The sequence below is a fragment of the Pogoniulus pusillus genome, chromosome 1, assembly GCF_015220805.1.
Source record: "Pogoniulus pusillus isolate bPogPus1 chromosome 1, bPogPus1.pri, whole genome shotgun sequence".
Classification (NCBI taxonomy): Eukaryota; Metazoa; Chordata; class Aves; order Piciformes; family Lybiidae; genus Pogoniulus; species Pogoniulus pusillus.
This window is the reverse complement of record NC_087264.1, coordinates 52,646,608-52,663,625: the sequence shown is the minus strand read 5'-3', so window position 1 is coordinate 52,663,625 and position 17,018 is coordinate 52,646,608. Positions and strand designations below refer to the sequence as shown.

Here is a 17,018-nt window from a genome sequence, read left to right as displayed (position 1 = left end):
GCTCAAGAAAATGGTAGCAAAGCCTCAAAACCGACTAGAAGGTGAGGAGGGAGTTCTCTTTACGTGAGGATTTGATAAGGACTGAGTATGAACTGTGGGATTCAATCAAAGAATGGTGAGAGCCAAGGCACTCCCATACTGGACCACAATAAAAGCCTGCCAGGAGGGCTCACAGCTTCATGGCAGAGCTGGAGCTGTGCTGTTTTGTAGTCAGGGCAGATGACCTGTGAATGCAGCTGGGAAACTCATATTTAGTTAGGGAAGCTGTGTCACTTTCTTATTAGGGTGTCTGAATCTCTGCCTGGCAATCTTTTAAGCTGCTCTCAGTGGTCTGTCACTGCACGACACTAACTTCTGTGTGCAAATGAAAGAAAGTGCAGGTGAGGACAGGGCAGTTCTGTTGAGATAAGAGGAAAGGCAGGGCTGCTTTGGTCTGCCCTCACAGAAGGGCTGGAAAAAGGAGTTCAGTGCCATTTAACCCTCGGGAAAGGAGGCCAATGGAAATGACAAGCAGAGGCAGTGGTGTGATAAAATGGTCACAATGAATGAGGAATTGCAGAGGTGGCTGGATGATGGGAGGTGACTCTATAGCAGCCCCACTCCAGGATGTGGCACCAGTCCATTCTCAGTCCACCCAAGAAAGATATGGCTCGTACAGCTGTGAGAAACACAGTGGATATTGCTAGAGGAACACAAGCAGCACAGCTGGCACATTTCAAGAAACCACCTCAGGTCTCTTCAGCTGAGATTCTCTGCTCAATGACAGTTCCCAGGTAAACATAAAAAGCCTCACTGTTACTTCATCAACATTGGCCAACAAGATCTGTGCCAGTAACTAAGGGAGGCTGCAGGACTGTGTCTCACCCTCCTGTGGAATGATTAAGAGTGTGGTATGTTCTGATGGAGCCAGCAAGGCTTCTGAAAAGGAGGTTGGTCTGTGTTCTCCCTTCAGAAGGGTAGAGGAGCTTCAGCTGTGACTCAGCTCCTAAAGCAGACAGAGAGGCTTTGGTGAGAGGAAAGCATAGCTAGGTAAGAGGAAGTGAAGCAGTGAGGGATTGCAGAGGCTGCTCTGAGCTTCCAGTTCCCTGTGCCTCTAAAACATCAGTGAGTCTTGAGGACTTCCACACTGGAAACGTGAAAAGAGATCCCATGGTTTCCCCTCTTGAGCTCTTGAAAGTGAAAGTCAGGCAGGATCTTTTAACGCGTGAGTCTGTTCTGGACGGGCTGGCACATTTATTAAGTGCACCCTTAGATACCCCTGTGCATTTAGAAACTGCACATAAAGCAGCCCAAAAGTCTCCCTGAGTGAAGGGGAACTTATGTTATCAGTCATTGCAGCATTACTGGAACTAGAAGGACAGCTACAGTAGCTGCTTGTCTGCCTCGATGTTAAGGTTTACCTGCCAGCAGAGTGGTGAAAAGAATCAAAAGCCACTTTATTTCATGTGGACAGAGAGAAGGTATGTGAAGACATTTTTATACAGCCAGCCATATCATCAGGAATCAGGGAGCAAAGAAAAGAGTTCTCAAAGCATAAGCTCTCTGTGCTCTGATGCCAAGCTCACCAGGAAGCTGCCAGCAATTTGAAATGGAAAGGTAAAAGCAGCACAGGAGCAGAAAGATCTCTGGAAAGCCATAGGGGTGATTAGTATTGAAGAGTAATGTTGGTGCAGAGAAGGCATGAGGGGTAGAGGGTTCTGAACTGAGGATAAGGAACTTTTTCACATTCAACTCCACCAAATTGCTTTCAAGGAAAAGAACCAGGAAAGAAATGAGCCAGGAGCTGGTCACCTTCTGAAACTCAGTGTGCAGGTTGTGCTTTTCTCTTACAAATAAAATAGCAAATAGAAAATTTTTCTTCCCCAAAGTGAAACTCCACTTACTTAGTATGACTGAAAAATAATGCCCATGTGTGCTTAATAGTGTGGGAGCCCCTTCCTCCCTGCCCCCCTCCAAAACACATGGCTCACAGCCCTTTAATTCCTCCTACCATTGCATGCGGAATATCCGTCTGTCCAGGAAGGCTGCTGGTGGAGTAGATTGCTGCTGGAATTGATACTCATTCTGCCAGCTCCTTCCAAAATCATGATCTGTAAGTGAATCAGACAGCTTGCTTAGTGAGCACTGCCTAGTCCAAGAGGTAAATGGCAGAGAACTCCCAAGCCAAATCCGTGAAGTGAGGAGCCAATTCCATTTGTAGAAGGTACAACTGAAATCAAGAACGTGTTGCCGCAACCCCGTTTCCGCTGCCACGAAGTCTCCTTATGATAAACGTTACCACAGTTGATTTGCATATGCAAGAAGCAAGTTTCTACAGCTGCCCATCCATAAATGAATAATCTGTAATCAGAAATGAGCGGGGAGGAAAAGACAAGGCTCCTGACAGAGCTACGCAGGAAAAGTGCCAGGCTCTGAGAAAGACTGCTACAGGCTCTGACTCTTTCGTTCTACTGTGAAGTGTGGCTGGGACATGTTTTGCTTTCTGTGCTTTTTTGCTTTTGTTCTTTTTAATGAGACAGAAGAGTTCTCTATAACTGCAAACGAAACAAAGCAGCTGACAACAAAGCTGAAACTCCCTCGCACAGAAGGACGCAGGCACTGAGGCTGCGCAGAGGTAGTGTTACAGGGAATATCTTGTCAGCTGACCCAGTTTCTTATCTGATCTGTGTCAGCAGTGTCTGTGACACTCCTCAGCAAAAATATCACAGATCACAGCTTCCACGCCGCTGAAAGCAGCAGACGGTCAAGGATCTTGCGGTGAGGCAGTCGGTGGAACAGAGACAAGATTTTGGAGTGATACTACTCCCAAGGCAGCGCTCCCTCTTCCAAGGGACACAGACTTTCCTTTCAGCTTATCTCAGACCTAGCACCATGAGTTAAGCTGTCCATTATCTTATTTATACCCACTGCTTACGTGAGACTTCAGGAAAATGTCACCTCTTTGTCACCTGCTCAACCATTCCAGTGAAGCTGTAGAAATTTCCCCACTTCCAGGCATTCTTGGGATTTCGCATCAGAGAATCAGAGATTCTTTTTCAGTTGGAAAAGCCCTCCAGAGATCATCCAGTCCAACCCTCCTGCCAGAGCAGGATCACCCAGGGCAGGCCTCACAGGAGGGCATCCAGGCAGGTTTGGAAATTCTCCAGAGCAGGAGGCTCCACAATCTCTCTGGGCAGCCTGCTCTAGGACTCCAGCACTCTCACAGTAAAGAACCACCATAGCCATCAAACCATGTCCCCAAGTGCCATGGGCACCTCTTTCTTATCATAGAATCATAGAATCAACCAGGTTGGAAGAGATCTCCAAGCTCATCCAGTCCAACCTAGCACCCAGCCCTGTCCAGTCAACCAGACCATGGCACTAAGTGCCCCATCCAGGCTTTTTGTGAACACCTCCAGGGATGGTGACTCCACCACCTCCCTGGGCAGCCCATTCCAATCCCTGACCACTCTTGCGGGAAAGAAAATATTCCTCATCTCCAACCTAAAGCCTCCCCTGGCACAACTTCAGGACATTTCCTCTCATTCTGCCACCTGATACCAGAAAGAAGAGACCAACTCCTGCCTCATTCCAACCTCCTTTCAGGGAGTTGTAGAGAGCAAGGAGGTTTCCCCTTAGCCTCCTCTTCCACAGACCAAACAACCACACTTCCCTCAGCAGTTCCCCAGAGGAATTATTCTCTAGGCCCTTCACCAGCTTTGCTGCCCTTCTTTGGACACTGCTTCAGCAGATGCCAGTGAAAGATAAAGGTGGAGGAATTTCTCTCTCTAAAGCTCATCCTCTTGCCGGTGAATGTTCCAGGGAACAGATTGCCATGGGAATTACACAGGGTAATTAACATCAGAAATAGCAGCAAAGTCTGACATAGAAAATCAGATAAGCTTTGAATGCACAAAGCTTCAAAATATACATTATAGCCACAGATGTGCCTCAAGGATTTGGGAAGGTCATTTGTTAAATACTAGACAGGTTTCAGATTGTTTTTCTTATATAAATACCCCTCACCTCCCCCCAGAAAAGAGAAATGATTCAAGTGGTTGTTGGAAAATATTCTACATTTCAGGCCACAAAGTCTGCTGAAACCTCAGGCTGCCACGTGCCTCCAGACAGGCCTCACCTTGGTGTGAGGAAGAGGATGAAACACAACATGGATCTGTGGAAGGTAAAATTTGCTGTTTGCTCACCCGGGCCAGTGAGAAAGCTTCCATTGAGAGCACAACCTGAGCCCTACAAGCTCCTACCACCGACCCGTCTGGGAGAGGAAAAGGAGTCAGACTCTTACAGCCTCGGTTTTACAGAACAGCCTGAGAATGAGCAAGGTTGGAATTTTCCTCTGTCATTTCAAATAAATGATGGCATTTAAAAATAATTAACTTCTCTCTCTCTCCTTTTAAAATAAGGTTCCAGCTCTGTCTCTCTCCTCCTTTTAAACTAAGTTATACCTCTGTCTCTCTACTCCTTTTAAAATAAGGTTCCAGCTCTGTCTCTCTCCTCCTTTTAAACTAAGTTATACCTCTGTCTCTCTACTCCTTTTAAAATAAGGTTCCAGCTCTGTCTCTCTCCTCCTTTTAAACTCTCCTCCTTTTAAACTAAGTTGTACCTCTGCCTCTCTACTCCTTTTAAAATAAGGTTCCAGCTCTGTCTCTCTCCTCCTTTTAAACTAAGTTGTACCTCTGCCTCTCTACTCCTTTTAAAATAAGGTTCCAGCTCTGTCTCTTCCTTTTAAACTAAGTTATACCTCTGTCTCTCTCCTCCTTTTAAAATAAGGTCCACCTCTGTCTCTCTCCTTCTCCCTCACCCCTCACAATTTCATAGAATCACAGAGTCATAGAATCACTCAGGGTTGGAAGAGACCTCAAGGATCATCCAGTTCCAACCCCCCCTGTCATGGGCAGGAACACCTCACACTAGATCAGGCTGTCTACAGCCTCATCCAGCCTGGCCTTAAACACCTCCAAGGATGGGGCTTTGACCACCTCCCTGGGCAATTCATTCTAGGGTTTCACCACCCTCATGGTGAAGAATTTCTTCTCCTAACATGCAGTCTGAATCTACCCATTTCCAGCTTTGTTCCATTTCCCCCAACCCTATCACTACCTGACATCCTATAAAGTCCCTCCCCAGCTTTCTTGCAGGCCCCCTTAAGATACTGAAGGGCCACAATAAGGTCACCTCAAAGCCTTCTCTCCAGACTTAGGGAGCTCAAAGGAAAGAATTTCCTGTGGATTGCTTTGAAAGACAAAGAAGTGCTTGAGGGAGTCCAGTGCAGAGCCACAAAGATGGTTAAGAGAATGGAACACACCTCTTAAGAAGAGAGCCTGAGGGAGCTGGGGCTGTGCTGCTGGGAGAAGAGGAGCCTGAGGGGTGATCTCATTCACATTGACAAAGATGTGCAGGGTTGAGTGTCCAGAGGCTGGAGCCAGGCTCTGCTGGGTGATGCCCAATGACAGCACAAGGGGCAGTGGTGGAAGCTGAGGCATAGGAAGTGCCATGGAAACAGGAGGAAGAATGTTTTACCTGTAAGGGTGACATAACACTGGAACAGGCTGCCCAGGGAAGTTGTGGAGTCTCCTTCTCTAGATATATTCAAAACTTGCCTGGATGTGTTCATGTGTGACCTGCTCTAGATGCTCCTGCTCTGGCAGAAGGTTGAACTGTGTGAGCTTTGGAGGTCCCTTCTAACCATTGACATTCTGTGATTCTTTGATTTCTCTCACAGGATGGTGTTGCACAGCATAACCCAGTCCAGAGCCATTGCTTGAGCCATGCAGAACAGCCAAGCCAAAGCAGGGATGCTACAGTGGTTGCTCACCATACTTAATTCCAACTAATCTGCCACGCAGGGACTACCAGAAAGGAGAATTCAACTTCTCAAAGTTTTAACAGTTCCTTGCCACACTTAATTCTGACCAATACATCACTCAGGGACTACCAACAAGGAGAATCCAACTTGTCATAGTAAGCCTGTGAATGCAGCAGACATTTAAAATTAAGAGAGCTACCTCCTGTCCCATGCTCACCAAGTGAAAGCAGATTGTCCTAGCAGTCAGCAAGTGTGTGCAAGTTAGAAGAGAAGACATGTGGTAGCCCTGCGTTGATGCCAAGCCTCTTAGTGTCATGAAGGAGTAAGTGTACAGAAGCATTTCACAGCATCACAGTATCACCAAGGTTGGAAGAGACCTCACAGATCATCAAGTCCAACCCTTTAGCACAGAGCTCAAGGCCAGACCATGGCACCAAGTGCCACGTCCAGTCCTGCCTTGAACAGCTCCAGGGATGGCGACTCCACCACCTCCCCGGGCAGCCCATTCCAGTGTCCAATGACTCTCTCAGGGAAGAACTTTCTCCTCACCTCCAGCCTAAATTTCCCCTGGCACAGCCTGAGGCTGTGTCCTCTTGTTCTGGTGCTGGCCACCTGAGAGAAGAGAGCAACCTCCTCCTGGCCACAACCACCCCTCAGGTAGTTGTAGACAGCAATAAGGTCTGCCCTGAGCCTCCTCTTCTCCAGGCTAACCAATCCCAGCTCCCTCAGCCTCTCCTCGTAGGGCTGTGCTCAAGGCCTCTCCCCAGCCTCGTCACCCTTCTCTGGACACGTTCATTCATCTCAATGTCCCTCTTAAATTGAGGGGCCCAGAACTCCATTAGCATGAAGTTCTTCACAGAGAGAGTGATTTGCCATTGGAATGGGCTACCCAGCAAGGTGATGGAGTCACCATCCCTGGAGTTGTTCAAGAAAAGCCTAGGTGAGACATTCAATGCCATGGTCTAGTTGACTGGACAGGGCTGGGTGCTAGGTTGGGCTGGATGAGCTTGGAGGTTTCTTCCAACCTAGCTGATTCTATGATTCTATGACTACCAATGTGGTTAAAGTCGTGCTCCCGTTGATTGCAGCAATACAGTGACTTATATGCTAACTTGGAAGAGGCATGCACAGCCAACTTACTTCAAGAGTGGTACACACGTAAGGCACAGATAGGCTAAGGCTAGGTGTGAGGTACAGATAGGGTAAGGCTTATATAACCAATTTGTAGGGCCAGCCTCCTGCAGACAGCAGATCCTGCCCCCTTGCAGCTGGGTGTGGAGGTTGTTTCATTGCCTGAGTTCCTGCCTCCGAGACGGGCTCAAGGACACTTCTCAGCACGGGTTGCTCATGTTTATCAAACCATGTCCTCTGTCAGCGTGAAATCCATCCGCAATAAAGTATTAAGTATGAATGAGGTATTAATGATAAAAAAACCTTGTTGCAGTACCAAAGAGAGGTGAGACAGTGTTTGGAATAGTAATATTAAATGTAGTGATTCGATGGAAATGTCTGAGTGTTATACACTGGAACATAAGCCACGGACAGGCGAGAGTGCACGAGCTCAGGAAGTGCTGAGCTGAGACAAAGTGGAAGGTTGGAATGACCTTAGAGAATGGTGTAACAAACACAAACCAATGTAAGGCTGGAGTCTGTGGTTTTCACCTATCTCTGCTGACTTAGATTACTTAGACACAAGGTATGCATTGCTGAGAGAATATGATGAATGTCTATGCTAATTAGTGTGTTCTTCACAGAGAGAGTGATTTGCCATTGGAATGGGCTGCCCAGGGAGGTGGTGGAGTCACCGTCCCTGGAGGTGTTCAAGCAAAAGCCTGGATGAGGCACTTAGTGCTATGGTCTGGTTGACTGGCTAGGGCTGGGTGCTAGGTTGGACTGGATGAGCTTGGAGGTCTCTTTCAAGCTGGTTGATTCCATGATTCTATGTAATTTCTAACACAAGTACATGTAACCAATTATAGTTGAATACAATTTGTAGCCTTCTGATGGAAAGTGTACAAACCCATGCTTGGGGTACAATGAACCACAACTTGCTCACAATAAGCACTGCCCCATCTCTTATTCTTCTGACGCCCATGGCATTGAAGCCCATGGCAAGACAGAATGCCATTTACTCTGGGAAAACTATAAAGAATTGGAGATTAGCAAATTCTCAGGAATTTAGTTTGGTGAAATGGCTTTAAAAAACAAACAAACACAAACCAAACCAAACCAAACAAAGAAATGAAGAACCCACACGCACTCACAACAAACAAACAACACAACCACAACATCCTGCACTCAATACTGGATTTCAGCTTCCTGATCTGACGTTACAAGTCAGAATTCCAAGGCACTGCATTATGTGGCTTGTGTCACCTGCACACTCTGCAGTTTCTGGAACTCTGCATGATTTTCATGCCTGATACTCATGCAAATAAGAAAAGCATGTCTGAAAAAATGTGTGCGTATGAGCTGAAATTGTTTCTGTCTTTCAGCTCCTTCTCATTTTATCCTGGTGCTGGAAGCTCCATCCCTGGAAGTTTTTAAGGCCAGACTGGATGTAGCTCTGGACAATTTGACCTAGTGGAAAGCACCCCTGCCCATGGCAGGGGAGTTGGAACTGGATGATCCTTGAGGCCAACCCTGACAAGTCTGTGATTCTATGGAAGTTTAATTCAAGTAAATTAATTTTTCCTCCTTCATAACTAATCAGGTGGATTTCCACCTCAAACAATTCCATGGCACTTTGATTCAGCAGATGAAGCTTTTGATAGCCAAATTAATCAAACATCTGTTTCACAGTTTCTTCACCTCAGCGATGTGTGTTAGAGACCTGAGCAGCAGCAGCCTGGCAGACCAGATTTGGATTTCAGTTCTGCTTTAAAACCTTCTTCCTCTACCATGGTCATTTAACAGACATTTGTTTGCTTTCCACAGCATCCCTAAGCAACATTAATGCTGTTCTTAGGGAATGTGCCTGGAATGTGCTTTATCATAGAGTGTCCATGAATGGCTCAGGTGGAAGGGACCTCAGAGATTATTCCTTCCAAGCCACTTGCCATGGACAGGGACATCTCTCAACTGGACTCAGCTGTTCAAGGCCTCATCCAGCCTGGCCTTCAGCACACTCATGCAGAAGGCATCCACAGCCTCCCTGGGCAGCCTGTTCCAGAGTCTCAGCACTCTCCTACTGAAGAACTTCTTCCTCAGCTCCAGTCTAACCCTGCTCTGCCTCAGCTTCAAACCATTCCTCCTTGTCCTGCCTCTGGAAGACACCCTTATGAAAAGTCCTTCTGCAGCCTTCCTGGAGGATCCCTTCAGGTACTGGAAGGCAGCTCTGAGGTCCCTCTGGAGCCTTCTCTTCTGCAGGCTGAACACCCCCATCTCTCTCCAAGCTGCTCCAGCAGTTGCCTCAGCATTGTAAATTAGTGAATCAAAACATGCCAGGTTTGAAAGGTAAAAACATTCTCTCAATCAGGACAATTTAATAAATTTGCAGTATTCCCTGTGGAACAAATGTGCAAGAGAGAGTTCAAGAAAAGACTGGATGAGGCACTTAGTGCCATGGTCTGGTTGATTGGACAGGGCTGGGTGCTAGGTTGGACTGGATGAGCTTGGAGGTCTCTTCCAACCTGCTTGATTCTATGATTGTATGGCACTGGTCAGAGGAGCAGCACTGCATTTAGCTTTAACACAAATTTCCCCAAAGGCCTGGGTATCGTTCAACATGTTGGCTTTTTGGTGACTTGAAGGTTGCTGAGTCATCTCCTTTATCTCAGCATGAGGCTGTTCCGTGTTTGGAAATCACTGCAGCACTTTGTCCAGAGCCAGTGTAAAGTCCTGCTAATGTTGCTTCCATGCCTGTGCCTGGAACTGTACCTTACCATGCTCAAGAGTGTTCTTCCCATGAAAACTAAACTGATTTCCTTCACCTTCTCCTCTCTACACCTGTCTTTGATGCCAGTTCACAGGATCAGAGGATGTTAGGGGTTGGAAGTGACCTCTGGAGAACTTCAGATCCAACCCCCCTGCCAAAGCAGAAACCGAGAATCCAGCACAGGTGGCACAGGAACACATCCAGACAGGGCTGGAAAGGCTCCAGACAAGGAGACTCCACAACCTCTCTGGGCAGCCTGTGCCACTGCTCTCTCACTCTTACAGTAAAGAAGTTCTTCCTCATGCTGAATTGCAATTTCCTGTGCTGCAGTTTCCATCCCTTGCCCCTTGGCCTATGGCAGGGCACAAGTGAGCAGAGGCTGTCCCTGTGCCTTCCTTCCTGACCCCCAGCCCTCAGCTCTTGATAGCCACTGCCCAGATTCCCTCTCAGCCTTCTCCTCTTCAGACTGAGCAGCCCAGGGCTCTCAGCCTCTCCTCATCAGGCAGCTGCTGGCAGATATGTGCTTACAGCAGAGTCTTGGAAAGATTTGCAGTTGGACTATTGGAAGGGGTATGATCTTCCTTCACGTAGGGCCAAATCTCCCTTGTGTACAGACAAAGCTGGCTAAGGGGTGTGAAGCCTCAAAGGGAAGGACACATAACGTGTTGGGTTTGCTTTTAATCACACAGCACATATCAAAGTGAACAGTGGAGCTAATGAAGCCTGGTTTCCTATGCATGTGGATCTTGTGGTTGATTCTCTGCTGTCTCGTAAGATGTGAGCACTGATTGAAGTTTTTCCCACGGTTGGGGCATTCATAATACCTCATTGTCTCAGAGGAGCGCGCACAAGCTGCTCTCTGCCTTTCAAATGGAGCCTTAATGGATCTCCCCCCTGTGCTTGGCAGCCTCCTTTCATTCATCTTGTAGGAACTTCATATCTTTGAGACTTCTACCCCGGATCAAATTTAATTAACACTAGCGATGGGACTCAAAGATTGTTACAGGCCAAATGCAAATGCCGACACGCAGACAGAACAACCACAAAGGGCTCATTTCCTCAGGAAACCACCTTAAAAAGGGATTCTAGCTGAGCCTAGGTTCTGGAAGACAAGGCAAAGGTGTTGAGATCTGCTAAGACACAGCGCATTATGAACAAAAGCAGGCAGGAAGCATCCTGTGCGCACGCAGACATCAACTCGTATCAGCGCACAGGCAGGCACGGGCCTCACTGGGGGTGCATGGCTGCTTTCTTTGCACACATTTCCACTCTTTGCCATGGAAGAGGAATCACCTGAGAATTAAAAGCTCTCCATGAGCCAGTGGTGTGCTCATGCAGCTCAGAAGGCAGCCTGATGCAGCTGCAGAAAGCCACAGCCCAAGAAGTGTGGGCAGCAGGGCAAGAGAGGTGATTCTGACCTTTGGCTCTGTTCTGCTCAGACCTCACCTCCAATCCTGTCTCCAGGTATGGTGTTCCCAGCAGAAGGAGAACACAGAGTTGCTGGAGGGAGTACAGAGGAGGCCACAAAAATGACCTAAGGGGTGGAGCAGCTCTGCTGTGAGGACAGGCTGAGGGAGCTGGGGGGGTGCAGCCTGCAGAGGAGAAGACTCCAAGGGGACCTTATAGCTGCCTTCCAATAGCTGAAGGCATTGGAATTTATACAGACAGAGAGAAGTACAGACAGACAGGAACACATACAGACAGCCTACAGTAGAGGAAGGCTGCAAAGGGACTTTTCCTGAGGGTGTCTAGAGACAGCACAAGGGGGAATGGTTTGAATCTGAGGCAGAGCAGGGTTAGACTGGAGCTGAGGAAGAAGTGGTGAGACTCTGGAATAGGCTGACAAGGGAGGCTTGTAGATGCCTTCTGCCTGGGGGGGGTGTTGATGGCCAGGCTGGATGAGGCTTTGAGCAGCGGAGTCTAGTTGAGAGATGTCCCTGCCCATAGCAAGAGGTTGGCGGAGATGAGCTCTGAGGTCCCTTCCAGCCTGAGCCATTCTCTGGCATATGATCTTGTAACACTAGTAGGAACATTGCACAGTTATGAGAGAAAGCAAATCAGACTTTGCTCGGTCAAGAAGGTTCCATTTAACTGTGCACTATTATTGAGCAGCATTCTGAGGAAGGTCCTGTAAGAAGGAGGGGATGTGAAGTAAAAAAAACAAACCAAAGTCTTCCATCTGCACCCAATATAGCAGGTGGTGTTTGAAGACTAAATCCCAAAGCCCTCTCTCTGGAATCAGGAAAAACTTACCCAAGCTACAGTCCAGAGTAACTTGGCAGTACTAGGTCATTCTTGTCCTCCTTTACCACCTGACTCTTTGGAGAAAATGGCAGTAATGGAAAGAACAAGGATCTGTGGCCTACCCATGGAAGAAATCCAGCACTGCAGACAAATATCTTTGCACATCCTTGAACCTTGAACATTGAGTAGTCTATGCAAATTCTTTTATTGCACTCCAGGTGTGCTCTGAAAAGAAATGACTCTGATCCTCGTTTCCACATGCAACCCCAGGAGTCTTCACATCCAGATAATGAGTTTCTCAATTCTTTGAACCAGAATCTTTCAAGAACTGCTTCTCTTATATGGCAAGAAAATGCTTAAGACAGTACGAACGGGGATCAGTAGAGAGCAAATGAGTGAAACCTTAAGTGCCAAAGTCATTTTTCTAACACTGATTTCTGCACTTGCTAAGATCACACCAAACTGAACTGAGGGTCTTATTGAATGCAGATATGAGGGGGTGTGGAGCCCATAGGGGAAGGGGGCCTACAGCCCTCTGGTTTGTCAAGATCCGTGATAGATGCAAAACTCACACACACACAAAAAGGTGTCTAAGGCAAAACTGAGTGAAAGTATTAAGCTATGACTCCACCCGTGAGCTATGCAAAGTCTCAGGGTGACTTCTAGCTGAGACAAGCTCAGTGCAGCTCCTCCTGGCGTGTGCAAAAGGGTGGATCTCTTTTGCTGTATTTACCTATGGGATTCTTCCCCAATTTTCCCCTTTTACCATCATGGCTGAACTTCAAATGTAGATTTCACCTGGGCCTGTTTTCTTTGAAGTATGTTATGTACACAGTGAAAACAGAACCTCTGCTTTTCAGGGCTTAGGGTTTCTGGAACAAGTATTTACAGCCTATGTTAAATATTTTAGGTCATTACTGCACCTTGGGTTGCAGTCAAACTCCTGAAGACCAATCTAAAACAAATGGTGCTGGTTAATAAAAGCAGCTGCAGAAGAACAGCTTCTGGATTTGAATCACTGTCTTGAAAAATTAAAAGACAACCAAATGGGACAAGTTTCCAAGACAGCAGAAACAAAGGACTCTTATCCCCAAGCATGTGGAGCTGCTTTACACAGGCGGTCTGTACTTGTCATGTATATGATCAATTAGCTTCTTTGCATTCCAAGCACCTGTTTTACATCTCCACTGGGGGTAAGGGCAGGTACAAGATGAATATATGAATGTTGAGAGCCTATTTGCATGCTATAGCTGTGGGTCCTCTGTTGCTTGGAGTTTCTTCCCCCCCGCCCCCCCCATTCAATGTGTACCACTACCAGGGCTCCAGGGGCTCCTTCTGACCCTGTGATTCCTCTCTGATCTCTACCTGTCTGTTTTGCAGTTGTCTCAGGTTCACCCTAGGTGTCTGTGCCAAACTCCCAGATAAGATATCATCCCTGCCACCGCTCACTTTCAGATACTACCTGCTCCACAGCTTGTTAGGATCTCTTCTGGCCACGTAGATCCACATGGAGCCATCGCACACTTCTTTGTTTCCATCTTTTTACTCTAGTGCTTGAAAGGCAAAGAGGAGAAGCCTCAAATGAAACAGCTCATCCACAAGCCGATTCCCAGCAGGGATACACTTCACAAGACAAAGCTCAGCTTTGGATCCATCCCTTTGCTATGACCTGCAAGGAACCATTCGGACGCAGCTTGGCTTGAGCGATGATAATCTCGAGCAAGGCTAACCACTAACATCACTGCAAACACACTTCATAAAGGCTGGAGAGCTCTGATGGCAGGTCGGTAAAGAACTGCGGTCACACTCAGCATTCGTGGTGCAACACACGGAGGGGCTGCCGCGTTGCATTCTGAGTCTGTCCCCCCAGGGGGACAAAAGGAGGTCAGGCTCTGAGGGTCAAGTTCAAGGAAGCATTTTTACAAGAAACTCCCAAAAATAAGCTCCCAAACTCACTGCATTCAGGGTTCTAGTTTGAGGCTTCCAGGGTAATCTTTTCCCCTCTCGTGCCTCTCTGAACTGCACATTCCTCTGCTTCTCTATTTTTGGTGTATACAGCTGTGGTTCATATGCATAAACCCAGCTTTGCATGTGCAAAACGGACTCTTGATGAGCTTGCAGAGACTGCATTGAGACCTCCATCATTTACTGCTGTCGGTTTTTGGAAAGGAAGAGTCGGGTTTACTCCTTTGTTTCCTTTGAACCTTCCATATGAAAAGTATGCACTAAGGTAAACTGAAAGACCAGAGAAAGGAAGGTGAACAAAAAAAGGAACACTTAATCTTTACCTACATTACAGATAGAATCATGATAAACAAAATCAAATAAAGCTCGATTGGAATCTTTTATTACTAAGGATCTGATTTTCATGATGCACTACAAGGCAAGAGATAGGTGGTGGCTGTTTTAACATGTTCATAGAGGTGCTTCAAAATCATGCATATATATTTTAACTAAAGAGAAGCTTGGGTGGAAAAGTTAAGCTCTAGATCTGTATCTGAGCTAGCCCTCTGCTCCAGGGTTTGGGTTTGGTCCTTATCTCACTTTTAAAGATGTAATTTGAAGACAAAACCATAGTTCAGTTTCCTTTTTTGAGAGAGGGAGAGCAAAGTTCACTTTATGAATGCCAAAAAGATGATAAGTACAGGTTGTTTTTTTTTTTTTCCCTGCCTCCACTGTGGGTTTGTTTTTTTTTTTTTCACAATTGTATGAACTGACTTCCATTTTCAAGACACTTATTAGTATAATGAAAATAAAGGGAGAGACTTTAAAAGAGCTTTTGCTTGTTTGTTTGTTTGTTTTTCTAAATGAGTAGTAAACAGAAGGCCAATTGTGAACAGAAAGTCCTCAAGGCATAGATATGTCTGACAGTGCTGCGAAAAGGTTGATACTTCTGCAGGTTTTGCCTTAGCAGAGGAGACACTGAACTGGAACCTAGCCCTCACCCAGCACCCAGTGTCTGGGATCCATGTTCCCTTGCCATATCACAGGGCTAGATGTGCCCCTTCTTGCAATGCCACTAGTTTTTGAATATGAACCAAGGATGATCTTGGAGGTCTCTTCCAACCTGGTTGAGTCTATGATTCTATGATTTGTTTTATTCTCAAAACATCATTATCCTCTTGTAGAAGATTGGTGCACACTTCCGTGTATTAGCAGTGGAACTGCTAGGTGTAGAGCTAAGATGACAGAGAGTCAAGAAAAGGATTGCTTCATTCTTTGTGTCACTTTTGCATTAACATAGAGTCACAGCATCGTAGAATCACAGAACCACAGCATCACAGAATCACAGCATCATAGAATCACAGCATCATAGAATCACAGAACCACAGAATCACAGCATCGCAGAATCACAGCATCATGGAATCACAGAATCATAGCGTCACAGAATCAGAGAATCACGGGATGACAGATTCACAGACTCACAGAATCACGGTTTGGCTTAGAATGGACCTTAAAGATCATCTAGTTTCAACCTCCCTTGCCACAGCCTTAGAATGTTTGGAACGAATAAATGTATTTGCTGAAAACTGGAAAAAGAGCAGCAGGCTTCCCCCCCCCCCCCCCCCCCCCCCCCCCCCCCCGCAGAATTGGTACTGCAAAACACAGCCTTGCCTGTTCTGTGGCACTCCTTGCATCACTGTCGGCACCACCTCAGCACCTTCATGATAATTTGGGTCAGCTACATTTCCTGAATATTTAGAAGTAATTTGCCAGAGATTCATCAGTCTAGCCTCAGGGATACCCTCTTGGGATACACAATAATGGGAAAAAATGCCTTTGCTCTTTATTCTTCTTTCAGCACTTAATACCACACCTCATGGAACAGCTTCACACCTCCTTTCATGTCCTTCCTATCTCTCTGGTACATCCTTCCTCTAACCAGGAGCCATCTCATCTCCCTAATCTTTTGCTAAACACCTTTCTTTTGCTTACCATACACTTAATATACAAATGGCCAGAAAGCGTTTGGGATGCCCCTGCAGCTTGGCAAGCCACCTGGCATTAATTAGGTGAGAACCTCATCAGCTAACAAAATATTGCCATCACGTTCTGATACCCTCTCCTTTTCTCTTGTCTGCACTTCCTCGGTCGCTTCCCTCTACCTTCCACGACAGCTTCTCTCTGCATTGCATTGAAGACTAAGAACCCACCGAGGAGAGGAGCTTCCAGCTGTGTGACATACATGTAGCCTGTCTGACTGTTCAGTTATTAGTGGATGATGACAATATTAACAACCACGAATGTTTGTGTTACTTTTGGCTCTCATGAGGTGTGAAGTGCTTCTGTCATAGCAGTTGCTCAGATACAGACTCTGATACAGTCTGGGGCAGCAGTCAGTATTCCGTGGAGTTTGTTGTAACCACCACTTCTCTTTTGTTATGGAACCAGTCTGCTTTTCAACAGTAATAGCTGCTTCCAACAATAAAAACACTTCTCTCCCTTTCTCCCTCTTCCCCCTTTCATCATTTCCTTTCTCTAAACCCTGTTTCGTGCATTTTATTTTTATGAAGGGTTTGAAAACTGCAGGTCTTTGGAGCTGGCTTCTGAGTGAGGACTGAGCAGAATAAGGAACACAAGCGAAAACCAGGGAAGTGTCTTGAGGAATGTGTAGATTTTCCCACTGAGATGACTACTTTTACATGAATTGATTAGTTCAATCACAAAATTAATTGTGCTTCTCCATTAAATACATGTGGGGCACGGCACAAACTATCTAGACAAGAACGCTGCAAGTTGAGCGTAAAGCATTTTGTGCTGAACTGGGAAGCTTTCCAGAGAAGGACTGCCCTAGTCAGAATATGTCTTATTGCAGCCCAGTGCCTGACTCACCACAATCTGATCACAGGCTTTGGCTGGCATAGTAGCAAAAGGGCATTTCAAGGACAAGACATAGCAGAGGCAGTGGAGGACTTATGGTGGGAAGGCTCACTCTGAGCAGCCAACAGGGAGGGTTTGTGTACCTGTTAATTCCTCTGCCTGCACCAGCCATGTTTCACTAGTGCCAAGAAGAGATTTGCCAGTCCTGCCGGCATGATAGCTCTAGCCAGGATGCCTGTTCCCCTTGTGTTCCTCTCTAGAACACCAAAGTGT

At 46.5% G+C, this 17,018-nt stretch overlaps 1 protein-coding gene across 2 annotated transcripts in view; it reads right to left on the bottom strand.

The window, feature by feature from the left end:
* The window catches only part of EHF (ETS homologous factor), a 50,911-nt gene that overhangs the window by 12,187 nt on the left and 21,706 nt on the right, over positions 1 to 17,018 (bottom strand). For both annotated transcript variants that reach the window (XM_064153850.1, XM_064153857.1), the window contains exon 2: positions 1,991 to 2,090. In XM_064153850.1, the coding sequence (XP_064009920.1) occupies positions 1,991 to 2,087 (97 nt within the window). In that variant the 5' untranslated portion in view covers positions 2,088 to 2,090. The remainder of the gene's footprint in view (positions 1 to 1,990; positions 2,091 to 17,018) is intronic.